The following is a 12891-nucleotide window of genomic DNA, read 5'->3' on the forward strand; positions in this document are numbered from 1 at the left end:
ACAAAAAAAGCCCGTTCTTGTCCTCGGAGGTTGCAAAACCCCAGGAGGAGCAGCCAGACACCCTGTGTGACCCAGCCGTGGGGCCACGGGGGATCTCTCAGCGGGTGCCATCCCCGGCCAGCACAAGGGGCTCGTTTCGGTGTTGGCCGATTGGGTCAGCCCTGCCTTCCTGGAAGGTGGCCTTTGAAAGCACCGGCATTTCCTTAAAGTCTTGTCAGGGGAAAGTCCCCGCGGCGCCGCTGCCGCGGCCGGGAGGGGCGCACGGCCGGCTGCCTCCATAAAGCGTGCGGCGGGCAGGGCCGGCAGCGGCGGCCGCGGCGACGGCGCACCATGGGCAGCCGGCTGGTCAACCACTGGTTCTCGGCCGCCGTCCTCGTGAGTGCGCGGGGCCCGGCGGGGTGGCACCGTGCCGGGGGGCTCTGGGGGCTAAGGGCCCTGGGGGGCTCCGGGCGGAGATGGGGACTGGTGAGCTGCCCTGGGGCTGGGCTGTGGGGAGAGGTAAGCATCCCCTCTGCTCGCCGACCCGCGTACCCCGGCAGCCAGGGGAGGGATGGGCTCTGGAAAACTGAAGTCTCGGGGAAAACACAGCTCACGGGAATGGGGGGGGGCTGGAAAATTTTAAAATATTGCTGCTTTGCCCGGCCACTTTGGCTGGGAGCCTCCCACGTGCCTCTTCTCCCCTTGTGAGAGAAGGAGGATCCTGTGAGAAGTCGTGGCAGGGTGAGGAGCTGGCACCATAGGGACCATCTGCCAGAGCCATGCTGCAGCATCTCTGGTGTAACAGCGTGCCTGGCCAGCACCCATCAGCTGCTCAGCACTGTGTGAGGAGCTGTGAATGCATGGGAACATGGGGGCTTGCTGACAGTTGGGCTATTTTAATTTTTTAACTTACTTAAAAAAGAAAAAGAAAACAGCCAAAAACCAAATACACAGCAGGGTGTTTTTTTTTGGGACCTCTGCAAAAATTCAGTGGCTGTGAGAGGCGGCAGTGTGGGGCGCAGTGGGGTTAGGCAGGGGACAGCAGCACAGTGGGGCCCCTGTGAAACTTCCTTGTCCCAGAATCTTTCCCACACAGTCCTGACCACCCTCCAGATCTGCCTTCCCTCCCGTTACACGGGTGTTGCCTGCTCCTGCCTTTCCTCCTTCCTCATGCATGGGTGATGCACAGGGCAGTGTGTGACAAGACAGCAATTCTGCAAGACTTCCACACCTCTCCCCACCTTTGACCCTGTGTCCCAGCCCTGTGCGTGACAGGGCAGCTCACAAGGAAACAGGACAGGATACGCTGTCTGTCCTGACACCCTCTGGCTGCACCCAGCTCTGACTGCTGCAGTGTGAGAGGCTCCCGGGACAGGGTCCCTCACAAGGCTGTGACTTTCCCCCGCAGGCAGCCTGGCTGGGCATCAACATCTTCCTCTTCACCTACTACTTTCTGTTCTTTGACCGGGACGAGCGGTATTTCTACACCAGGGCCATCCTTGGGGTAAGGTGCTCCCCACGGCACCCTGCCTGCCCAGGCAGACGAGCCCCTCGGGGCCCTGCTGCAGTGGGGTGGGGGCTGCAACATCCCACGTCCCTTTCATCTTCTGTTCTCTTCCAGCCCACCATCATTCCGTCCCACTCTGTGGTCTGGCATTGCACCATGCTAGTCCCTGTCTTGATCCCTGTCTGGTCTCAGCCCAGCAGCATCCCAGCCCAGCCTAGCATCTCCCCCTCCTAGTCCTCTCCTAGCATCCCTCCCAGTCCCCATGCCAGCCCAGCATCTCTCCATCCCAGTTCCCAGCCTAGCTCAGCACTGATTGGCCCCATCCTGTCCCAGTCCTGGCTCAGCACGACAGGACAGTGGTGCTCACCCCTCTCTTCTCCCCAGTCTGCGCTGGCATGGGCTCGAGCATCAGCCAAGTGCCTCAACTTCAACAGCATGCTGATCCTGCTGCCCGTGTGCCGCAACCTGCTCTCCTTCCTCCGTGGGACCTGCTCGGTGAGTGTCCCCTGGCGGCACAGCCAGTGTGGCCATCCCCATCCCTGTCCCATCCTGACACCGCTGCCTCTCCCTGCAGTGCTGCAGGCGGACGTTGCGGAAGCAGCTGGACCACAACCTCACCTTCCACAAGCTGGTGGCCTACGCCCTGGCCCTGCTCACAGGTACCCCCTGCACTGGGATGGGGCAACAGCGGGGACTGGGAGCTGTCCGGTGGGTGACTGCCTGTCCCCTGTCCAGCTGTGCACACCGTCGCCCACCTCTTCAACCTGGAGCGCTACAACCAGAGCCAACAAGCCACCGACGGCAGCCTCCCCGCTGTCCTCTCCAAGGTGCACCTGCAGGGCAGCAAGTGGCTGAACCCCATCCACTCCAACCAGACGGTGAGTGTGGCCTTGGCATCCAGCAACCCACCATGACCTGTCCCCTGCTCCCCTAACCCACCCTGCTGCCCCTGCAGACCGTTGAGTACGTGGCTTTCACGACCATCCCGGGGCTCACGGGGGTGATCATCACGCTGGCACTCATCCTCATGGTCACGTCCTCCACCGAGTTCATCCGCAGGAACTACTTTGAGCTCTTCTGGTACACACACCACCTCTTCCTCGTCTACTTCGCTGGCCTCGTCATCCACGGCATCGCGTAAGGCTCCTCACACTGCCCAGGGCAGGACAGCGAGGGGCAGTGCACACAGACCCCTGTGGGGCAGCGGCGGGCTGTGAACTGCCATTCCCAGGGCAGGCTAGCCCAGCTGGCCTCATGCAGTGGGGCTCAGCCCTGGCTGGGAGCAGAAGCTGGCCCCTGGGCTCATCCCTCACCTCCCTGCAGCGGGCTGGTGCGCGGGCAGACGGAGCAGAGCATGGCAGAGGTGCACCCCTATCGCTGCGCCGAGCACCTCACACAGCGGGAGCAGAACTGCACCCACAGCTGCTGCAAAGACCCCGAGTTCGGGAGCATCCCTGCCGAGGTAGGGCAGTGGTGGGATGGCTCTGGGGGAGAAGGATGCTCTGGGTTGCTCTGGCCCTGGCCCTGCCCAATCCTTGCTCTCCTCCATCTTCACAGTCCTGGAAGTGGGTTCTTGCCCCCATCATCCTCTACGTCTTTGAGCGGATCCTGCGGGTCTGGCGTGCGCAGCAGAAGGTGGTTGTCACCAAGGTGGGTGGTGCAGAGCCTGTTCCTCTGCCAGCTCCTACCCTTGGAGTCACCAGTGCCACAGCCCCTCGCCGTGGTGGTCATGGGGAGGCAGGCAGGGGCCACAGGCACAGCCCCTTCCTAGGGACAGGGGCCAGGCTGGGCGCTGAGCCCTGCCCGTGCCCCCAGGTGGTCATGCACCCTGCCCGCGTGCTGGAGCTGCAGATGCAGAAGAAGGGCTTCTGCATGGAGGTGGGGCAGTACATCTTCGTCAACTGCCCCGCCATCTCCCCGCTGGAGTGGCACCCCTTCACCCTCACCTCTGCACCCGAGGAGGACTTCTTCTCCATCCACGTCCGGGCAGCTGGCGACTGGACAGAGCGTCTCATTGACACCTTCCAACTGGAAATACCCAGGTAGGCTGGGGAGTGCCCAACAGGTCACGCCAGGGGTGTGGGGAGGCCGTACCTCTCACCCGGGCCCTGCTTTGGCCAGGGTCGAGGTGGATGGTCCCTTTGGCACAGCCAGCGAAGACGTGTTCCAGTACGAGGTGGCCATGCTGGTTGGAGCGGGCATCGGCGTCACCCCCTTTGCCTCCATCCTCAAGTCCATCTGGTACAAGTTCCAGCAGGCTGACCAGACCCTCAAGACCAAGAAGGTACGGAGCGTCCCATGGGATCAGCTGTGGGTTTCTTCCTCTGGCTCTGCTCCGCCTTGAGCAATCCCTCTCCCCCTGCATCCCAGATCTACTTCTACTGGCTCTGCCGGGACACAAGAGCCTTTGCCTGGTTCAACGACCTGCTTGCCTCACTGGAGAAGAAGATGGCTGAGTCGGGCAAGGCAGACTTCCTCACCTACCGTCTCTTCCTCACTGGCTGGGACACCAGCATTGTGAGTCAACCACAGGCTGGCATGGCTGCAGAGGGGGACACGGGGTGGCCAGGCTGGGCAGCAAGGGCAGGGCAAGCATGACAATGGCTTTTAGGCACGAAGTCCAGGCACAGTGTTTGGTGAGATCAACAATGGATGCTCCTCTGTGGTGAGGGACTGGAGGGGGGCTCATGGGTGGTGCCTGGTTCTCACCATCCCTGCCTGCCCAGGCCAACAACGTGGCGCTCCGCTTCGACACCGCTACGGACACGGTGACGGGCCTGAGGCACAAAACCATCTTTGGGCGGCCCATGTGGAACACGGAGTTTGCAGCGGTGGCTGCAGCCCACCCCAGGTGAGAGCTGAGCATGGAATTCAGGATGTTGGAGTCAGAGGCATGCCCTCTACCCTGGCACTCAGCACTGGGCTGGCTTTGGGAGAGGTGTGCTGTCCTGGGCTGGGAGCCCAAAAAGCTTTTAAATCCCTTTTCCCTGAGTTGCCCGCCTGGCATTGACATGCCCGTGCTGTTTGCAGGTCAGTGGTCGGTGTGTTCCTCTGTGGGCCGGAGGCCCTGGCAAAGAGCCTGCAGAAGTCTTGTCACCAACACTCCAGCCTGGACCCCAGGAAGGTCAAATTCTACTTCAACAAGGAAAACTTTTAAGTGGCAGCAAGGCTGGCACCCCAATGGGCAGGGACCCTGACTGTACTGCCTCAAGCCTTTCCAAAGCAAGGCCAGGGATAAGCATCTGTGCATGCACTGAAGCCAAGCAGGACACAGCAAGGTACTCCATCTCCATGAGCAATTCCAGGTTCAAAGACTGCTGCCTGCCTGTCCTGGTGTACAAGGATCCTCATGGAACAAGTGGGCCTGTAGCTCCACCAGCCCCCTCACTGGGAAACCAGAGCCACGTTCTGTGATGCTGCTGGAGCAGCGGGAAGCAGTGGGAGCCCAGGGGGTTGGGCAGAACCACTGGATGGGGATGGGACATGGGCATCCATGCAGGTGTCAGGGGCCAAATGCGCCCCTCAGGGTTTAAACATTCTTTTGTATAAGAATAAATTAAACTTCCTTTTCTTTGTAATGAAAGCCTCTGTGGTGACCCAGCTGTGCAGGTACAAAGGAGCCCATGCTCTGCCCCTTGCAGGGCTGCAATAGAAGAGCTGGTCGAGAGCAAACCCTCGGGGGTGCAGGATCAGACACCCCTCTGCATGGGCTCGCTGCCAGCCTGGCACCCCAGAGCCAGCCTGCACCAGCACACAGCTCAGCTCCCACTGCAGCTCCCACCAGGTTCTGCTCCAGAGTATGAGGAGAGGGAAACCCCGCTCCCTGGGCAGGCTGGCGTGGTAAGTGATACTGCAATTGGATCCAGAGCCCTTCCTGCCTGGCCAGCAGGGATAGAAAGCCAAACTCTCTGTCCTGTCCTTCCCCTGGACCCCTGTAACCAGCACGGCACAAGAAATTCCATGATTAGTTCTTGCCCTGTGTGGGGAGGAGGGAGGATGGCAAGTGGTTTGGACAAGACTGGAGCCAGGCCACACTGCTCCCAGAACACAACACTCCCACTCTGGCCCTCCATGAGAGACCAAACAAGGCAGCCAGGGACATGGATTTACTCAAACTCTCCTCCCACTTTATTTCAAACACCATAAAATATACACAGAAAAAAAAAAAAAAAGGATGAACTGGAGGGAAAAACCTCTTGAGAGTGACAAGTGACATAACCTCTCCTAAAATGCACCATCAGATCAGGGTAGCAATGGAAGCAGCTGCCATGGAACATCACCTCTATCCAGGCACAAGGCATCTCCATCTTGTGCCTGCCAGAAAGAAGGAGAGGAGGGTGAGCCTGGCACGGAGGGAAGCAGGACAGAGTCCCATCCTAGGCAGCTCTGTTTCGCTGGAGGGCAACAGGCAGAGGGCGAGACCAGGTTAAGGACATCAACTGTCAGGGTGCCCCCGTGGATTTCTGGATTTGCTCCTTCAGAATGAGGATGCTCTGCCGCTGTTCTGGGGGCAGCATGGCGATCTGGTCTGCTGTCAGCTGCAGGACCTGCATGATCAGTGCTGCCTGTGGGGAAAGAGGGGTCAGAGATGTGCCCTGCCAGAGCAGCCACAGCATACCAGAGCCAGGGAGGGGCTGACCCTGCCGCAGAAAGGCACACATGGAAGTGCTGCTCCTACTGGCTCACCCCTTCTCTTTTGTTCTCTCACCTTCTCGTGATCCTGGGGGGTGACCTGGCTCTGTCCAGGGCTAAAGCCTCCAGGCTGACCAGCTCCTTGACTCCTGCCCCAGGTATGCCTCCTCCCTGCATGCCTGCCCCAGCCATGTTAGGAACCTGGGGGAGTAAGAGAGGGGTTAGGGACTGGGGGCTTTCTGGACTGAGCAATACAAATTCAGGAAGGTAAAACAGATGATCAGATGGATGCCCTCACGGACTGCTTGAAGATGCCTGAGCATGAAGAGAGAGTGCATTTTATGTGCTCTCCCCTCCCAACTCCTGTGCTCCTTTCTGTGTCTCAGGAAGAGATGGAGAGAGGCCTGAGCCTTGTCCTGTCCCCAGCTGATGGGCAGTGCCTGGGGAAATGGGACAGATGCCCTGACCCCTCAGAGCCAGTGTCCAAAGCCTGGTGCTTCCCAGAGCTGCTGCTCTGTGGGACACCCCCCACCCAGTCCCAGCCTAGAGGATGCCGTCGGTGCCCAACCGGCTGAGCAGAGCCGTGTGTACCTGGCGGGGCCCCTGCGGGCCACTGGCTCCCATGTTAAGCGGCCCAGGACCCTGTATCCCACCAGGCATTGGGCCACGCGGGTTGGGACCAGGCCCTCGAGGCTCCAGGCCCCGGGGCTCCAGGACCCTGGCCTCCATGGCCCTGGCTTCCAGCACTCGTGGCTCCAGCACCCGCGGCTCCAGGCCTCGCGCCTCCAGCGCTCGCGCCTCCATCACCCGGGGCTCCAGCCCGCGTGGCTCCAGCCCTCGTGGCTCCAGCCCTCGGGGATCTCTTCCGACTGCGGAGGAAACACAAGGTAAGCTCCTGAAGGAAGCAGTGCCGCAAGGAGTGTGGGAGTGAGCCTGCTGCCTCCTTTGTCTGGGGGCCAGCAAGCAACCAAGAAGTGCAGGACTGGGGGCAGAGGGGACATGCCTGGAGAAAGTCCCTTGCACCCTGGGACTGTCCCTCCTCGCCTGAGTCAGTCATTTCACTGCCCAAACCCCCTTCCTATGCCTTGGGTCGGGGCAGCCGCTCCACTCTGACTTCCTGCCTGCACAATCCAAGCCACCCAGTGTTTCATGCCCCCTCTCTCACCTCGAGCATCCATCAAGGGCCCCCGCGGCTCTCCCATCAGTGGTCGGGGTTCTCCCATGGGTCCCCCCCTCATCTCATGGGGGGGGCCACGGCTGTCATGACCAGGCATATGGTGCATAGGGGCTCCCTGGTGGGGCGGCCCAAGGTAACCTCTGACGCAGAGAGACGAGGAGAGCAAAGCAGGAGGAGGAGAAAAAGCGAGAGAGTGTGAATCAGACACTGGCTTGGCACGGTCTGGGCAGAGCGCTGGGATTGCCCCCGAAGCCGGCCGCAGGGGAGGAGGGTGAGGCTGGCACAGGGATGGGTGCTGGTGGCCCCATGCCACAGGGCAGCTGCCATCACCCCGGGGATAACCCTTCCCCGGGGAAACGGGCCGGCCCCCACGGTTGGCAGCACACAGGCCTCCGACCAGGCAGCAGTGACTCCCGGAAGGCTGGTGCCATCCCTGTCCTCAGCGAGAGGTTACCCTTGGGCAGGGGACAGTGCCAAGGGCTCCTCTCCTTCCCTCTCCCCTCACCTGGGCTCCACTTCTCCAGTGACTGAGAGCAGGGTCCCTCCGCGAGGGTCATTCGGGGCATCTCCCAAAAGGCCTCGGGGCGGCGGGCCACTAGCAGGTAGAGGTCCACGCTGCATAGGGGCCCTCGGGTCTGGCATGGGCACTGCCAGGGAGACACACAAGAACTCGTGAGGATCTGCATGACCAGTGCCGTGCCAAGACTGTCCCCGGCGCTCTCAGGCCGGGCGTGGGGCAGCCACGCTGCTCCCCTGAGCTGTGCTGTCTGCTGGGGACGCAGCCCCACACATGAGGCTGGAGCACACCAAAGCCCCTTCCCTGGCTGCCAATTTTACTCCTCTCTTTTTCTTCTCGGGTTTTATTTCAGGTTTCTTATGGCACCAGGGGCCAAACCAAGCATGGGTGCCCCCATGGCAATCCCTACACGTGTGGGCATCAATACCCTGCTGATGTGGGGCCAAGAGCAAAGCAAGACCTGGAAGGCTCCTGGAAGCACAGTATCAAAGGGGGCTGGATCTTAGGCAAAAGTCCTTTCCAAACAGGCTCTCCTTTTCCACTGGAGGCTCCATGCATGGTTCTAGCCTGTCCTCTCCTGTAGTCCTAGAAGAAATCCTGCCTCCTTCATCTCCTCTTATTGCTGTCAGGCTACAAAGAGTGACGTGGCCGTCCCTGACTCTGAGAACAGCAGGGTGAGAGCTGCTCTCTGCACACTCCACAACGAGCTCCATGGGAAGAGGGAGCTGGTGCCGGGGTACCTTGAACGCGTTCGATAGACGCAGGCCTGGCAGGTCCCACGGGCGAGAGCTGCAGGTTCCCTGGGCAAGCAGCAGGAAAAGAGGGAAAGAGCAGACACGTAAATAGTGTATGCACACATGCACCGGCTTTGGGGACAGTGCTGTCTGCAGGATCACGCACCCTGAAGTCCCCAGGAAAACCTACAGAGAAAGTGTTGCAAGTCTGGCTTTATCAACCTCTTCCGCTCACACCCTCTTTGTCACCACAGGCAGGACAGCCAGCGTGGCACGGTCCTTCCCTCACTCAGGGACAGAGGCAGGCAGAGAAGACATCCTGCCAAGAGACGCGGCATTCTGTGGGGCCACGCTGGCCCCGTAACGCACACCCAGCTTCTGCTCTCCAAAACCTTTTGGGTGCCAAGAACTATCAGACAGCTTTCAGGAAGACAGTGCCCACCCCAAAGAAAATGAGAGTCAGCTGACCCTAAGGCCAAAGGATCTCAGACTAGATTTGCATGTTGCTGAAACAAGGCCTAGGACAGAAGTCAAGGCAACAGAGGTGACAGGTGTCAGCAAGTGTTGCTCCTGGGAGAACAGGAACACCGGGGCCATACTAACCTACGTATGGCAACGTGTGAACCGTAAGGAATCGGGCCCCAGGGCCGGGCCGTACAGACCGTGCCTGAGGAGGGAAAGCCGAGCCGTGACCCTCTGCCAAGCCCCTGCCAAGCCTCGAGGCAAACGGAGCCCCGGCTCCCTCTGCTGGGCGCGGCGCGGGAGGACGCGGTGGCCGCACCAGCTGCTTCCCAGCACCCGGGCAGCGAAGGAGCAGCACAAGGACCAGAGAAGAGCAAGCTCTGCCTGCCCACACAAGCACAGGGACAGACACGGGCTCACAGAGGTGGAAAACACAGACACATCCCGCTCGGTGGGGACAGGCAGCTCTCCTGGCTTCCAGGGCACGGCTGCACAACAGGGTGCAGAATGAGCTGGGAGCCAAGTGGGGCAGGGGCTGAGCCCTGGGAGCCAGGGAGCTGCTACCACAGCCTTGTGCCTCAGTGAACAAACCCGGGCACAGTCCCGGGGCTGGGCACAGCCAGGCTGCAGACAGCTGGGGCACAGCACTGCTCACTGGAGTGAGGCTCACACCACACACAGCACTACACACGTCTGTTTTACCTTGTCCACGCTCCAAGGGGACGGGCCCTGCACCCGGCATCCCAACCTGTGGCTGCATCCCACCTGAGAGGGGACAGGCAGAGATCAGACCCCGCCTCAGCCATTCCTGATGACTAACCTTTCCTTTGGTCCCAAATACCTTCTCGCTCCCAGCTCCTGGGGGAGCATCTGGAGGTTTATTCCCTTGGTGTTGGTTTCCCCCCCAGGGATAATCCAACTTTGCAGCCCACCTCTGGCAGCAGCACAACCACAGTGTACAGTACAGGACTACATGTGCTCTCACAGGGCCGAGCTCTGTGACCAGGGGAAGGCAGAGGGGGGTGTCTGCAGGACCTGTGTGCTCACAGGTGGGGCAGCTCGGCCCAAACTCACCTCCTGGAGCCATGGGGCCAGGGCCTGGGCCCTGCACAGGGGCTGCCATCTGTCCTGGGGCTGGCACTCCCCCCTGCATGGGTGGTTGCATCAGAGGAGGAGCGCCGTTGACGTGCATCCCGCCCTGCCCGGAGAGACACTGGATCTCAGGGACACCCCGACACCTGGGCACGCGCCCCAGCTGGGACAGCTGGCACTGCCCATTTCTCCTGCACAGCTCATGTGTTGTGCAGGCTCTTACTATGGGCTGTGGCTGGGACGACGGGGTGTTCTGCGGGTTCAGCTGCGCGTTGGGCCCTGGCCCAGGCCCCGGGCCTGGCCCAGGCCCCGGCCCTGGCACTGCCTGCTGGTTGCCTGGGATCAGAGGAGGAACACTGGTCTGGCGATGCAGGATTTTCTAGGGGAGGAAGAAGGAGAAACGAGTTCTTTTCCACTGCCACTGCAGAAAGCCTACCATCGATATCCTCCCAGCCCCGGATGAGCAGCAAGGCACAAACCAGCGCGATCTCCGGGTCAACGATCCTCATGACCACCTGGGCCTGCAGCAGTGCGTAAGCCAGCTGGGGGTTCTGGAGCAGCATGTTCCTGGCTTCCTGGGGGCTGTTCTGGACACACAGCTGAGAAGACAGGCACCGATCAGAGCTCTGGCAAGGAGTGACACGGCTGGGAGGGTGCAGGCAGTGGCAGGAGGAGCTGCGCTCACACAGGGAGCCCCTGCACTCACCTTCATCTGCTTCATCAGCTCGAACATCTGCTCGGGCGGCAGGCTGGCCACTGCCCGGCTGATGGACTCGGGGGCATCCTCGGGGTTGACAGGGTCCCCGTAGGGTGACTCTATGATGGGTGCACCTGTGCCCAAGCCTGCAATACAGTTGGTGACTTTGTACTGCAACACGAACGGCGCGCGGAACAGGCTCAGCAGGAGGGGAGCACCAGCCCACCGGGGGAAAATGAGGCAGCAAAACCAGGGAGACCTTAGGAGGAATTTCTTCCCAGAAGGGGTGATTAGGCATCGGAACAGGGCACTCAGGGAGGTTGTGGAGTCGCTGTTCCTGGAAGCGTTTAAGTAAAGACTGGATGTAGCATTTAGTGCTCCAGTCTAGCTGATGCAGTGTGTTTGGTCAAAGGTTGGAACGTGATTTTACAAACCTTTTCCAACCTAAGTAATTCTGTGATTCTGCGATCATCTGGGAGTGAAAACCCAGAGCTGAGCCCGTGCATCCCTCTGGGGAACTGCTCACAACACCTCTCAGAGCAGGTCAGCCCCGCCAGCCTGGCAGAAGAGACACAGCCCGCCCCGCAGCGCTGCCAAGGCCGGGCCCGGCGTGAGGGAGACCCCAGAAGCCCGACTCACTCTTGAGCTCCTCCTTGTTCTTCTCGCTGGCGGCGTTGTCGACGCGCAGGGCCCTGCCGCTGAACTCGCGCCCGTTGAGGTTGCGCATGGCGCTGAGCGCCGTCTCCTGGTCCTGGTACTCGCAGAAGCCATAGCCCTTGGGCTTGCCCGTCTCCCTGTCGTACACCAGCCTGGCAGTGAGGAGAGCACGCCGCTGCTGAGGGCGCCGGGGGCAGCCCGCGGTGCCCGCGGCTCCGGGGGCACACGGGGATAGAGCCCCGGCAGCGCCGGGAGCACGGTGAGGCCAGCCCAAGGCGCGCGGCAGTCGGGCCCGTGCCAAGGCCAAAGGGCCTGCTGGCTCCTGGCACGGCTGTTCCCACGGCTCTGGGGGGCAGGACGCCCACCAGTGCCAGCTCTGTGCCTCCCATGACCCCACAAGGCGCAGGACAGGACTGGATGTTCCCAGAGCGCCCAAACCTGAACTGAGAGCTCCCCAGAGCCTGGTGCCCGGCCTGGAAAACACCCGTGGGAGGCACAGGGATGGCAGTGCGGGGCACAGAGCCTGACCGGCACCTGAGCACTTATCAGCCACAGCAGGGCGGCTCCTCCAGCCCGGAGCTGCGTGCCCACATCCACCTGCTGTGCCCGGGCCACTGTGCTCCATCTCCAGGGGACCCCGGCACAGCCACGGGCTCCCTCTGCCCCGAGCACGGTTAGCACAGCCTCACAACCCCCGCAGCTGCTGCTCTGCGTGAGGAAACAGCCCGGAGGGGGCCCGGGGAGGTTCCGACGGGATATCAGGCACAGTTCCCTCGCCAAAGCGGTTCTCAAGCACCAGAACGGGCAGCGGCCGAGTCACCGTCCCTGCAAGGGGCCAACCGCGGTGTGCATGTGGCACCTGGGGACACGGTGGGCTTGGCAGTGCTGAGGGAGCGGTTTTAGATGCCTTTCGAGGCCTTTCCCAGCGTTAGGGATTTCCCATTCCGCGGTTCCAAGGCCGGCTCCGCGGAGCCCGCGGGGCTCGGTCTGCGCCGAGCAGGGGACCGGGGGAGGCCTGCGGCCGCTCTCACCTAAAGCTGACCACGGGCCCAACCTCCGAGAAAATGTCCTTCAGCTGTTCCTCCGTGGCCTCATACGGGATGTTCCCCACTGCGGAGACAGACGGTGCCGCCAGTCAGCGCGGCGGGTACCGGCCCCGACGGCGAGGGGCGGAAACCCGCCGGCCCCCCGCCTGCCCCTGCCCGTCCGTGCCCCTTTCCCTTTGCAGGTCGCGGTCCCGCCCCGCGGCCTCACCGAACACGGAGCGCAGGGAGCGATCCACGGCGGGGTCCCGCACCGACAGCCCCGCCATCGCGCCGCCCGCGCCGCTTCCGGTCCGCGCGCCAACCGTCCCCCCCGCTTCCGCTTCCACCCGCAGCAAGCCTGGCAGCGGCGCTTTCAAAAAGCGCTCCGGCGGGAAACGCGGCACCGGTGGCA

General features: G+C 61.9%; 2 protein-coding genes across 3 annotated transcripts; one reads left to right on the forward strand and one right to left on the reverse strand.

Annotated features, from left to right (window-relative positions):
• Window positions 1-274: 274 nt before the first annotated feature.
• On the forward strand, window positions 275-5074 carry NOX1 (NADPH oxidase 1). 2 transcript variants are annotated; one of them, XM_068204526.1, is made up of 13 exons: window positions 275-375; window positions 1388-1483; window positions 1871-1981; window positions 2061-2145; window positions 2222-2364; window positions 2442-2623; window positions 2810-2948; window positions 3044-3136; window positions 3302-3528; window positions 3608-3770; window positions 3857-4003; window positions 4213-4337; window positions 4517-5074. In XM_068204526.1, the coding sequence occupies exons 1-13, from the start codon at window positions 331-333 to the stop codon at window positions 4641-4643; spliced, it is 1683 nt and encodes a 560-aa protein (XP_068060627.1). In that variant the 5' UTR covers window positions 275-330; the 3' UTR covers window positions 4644-5074. The 2 variants fall into 2 exon arrangements, with proteins under 2 accessions (XP_068060627.1, XP_068060628.1); XM_068204527.1 differs by lacking the exon at window positions 1871-1981.
• A 512-nt stretch (window positions 5075-5586) lies between these two features.
• Window positions 5587-12867, reverse strand: CSTF2 (cleavage stimulation factor subunit 2). The gene is given in 16 exon segments (XM_068204525.1): window positions 5587-5800; window positions 5926-6051; window positions 6195-6263; window positions 6266-6319; window positions 6710-6987; window positions 7284-7435; window positions 7801-7942; window positions 8553-8612; window positions 9711-9773; window positions 10083-10206; window positions 10324-10479; window positions 10580-10699; window positions 10807-10943; window positions 11437-11606; window positions 12486-12564; window positions 12709-12867. Coding segments are annotated over 15 exon segments (1785 nt in total). The 5' UTR covers window positions 12767-12867; the 3' UTR covers window positions 5587-5800; window positions 5926-5928.
• Between the last annotated feature and the right edge of the window lie 24 nt (window positions 12868-12891).

This window comes from Anomalospiza imberbis, chromosome 14 (genome assembly GCF_031753505.1).
Source record: "Anomalospiza imberbis isolate Cuckoo-Finch-1a 21T00152 chromosome 14, ASM3175350v1, whole genome shotgun sequence".
In the NCBI taxonomy this organism is placed as follows: Eukaryota; Metazoa; Chordata; class Aves; order Passeriformes; family Viduidae; genus Anomalospiza; species Anomalospiza imberbis.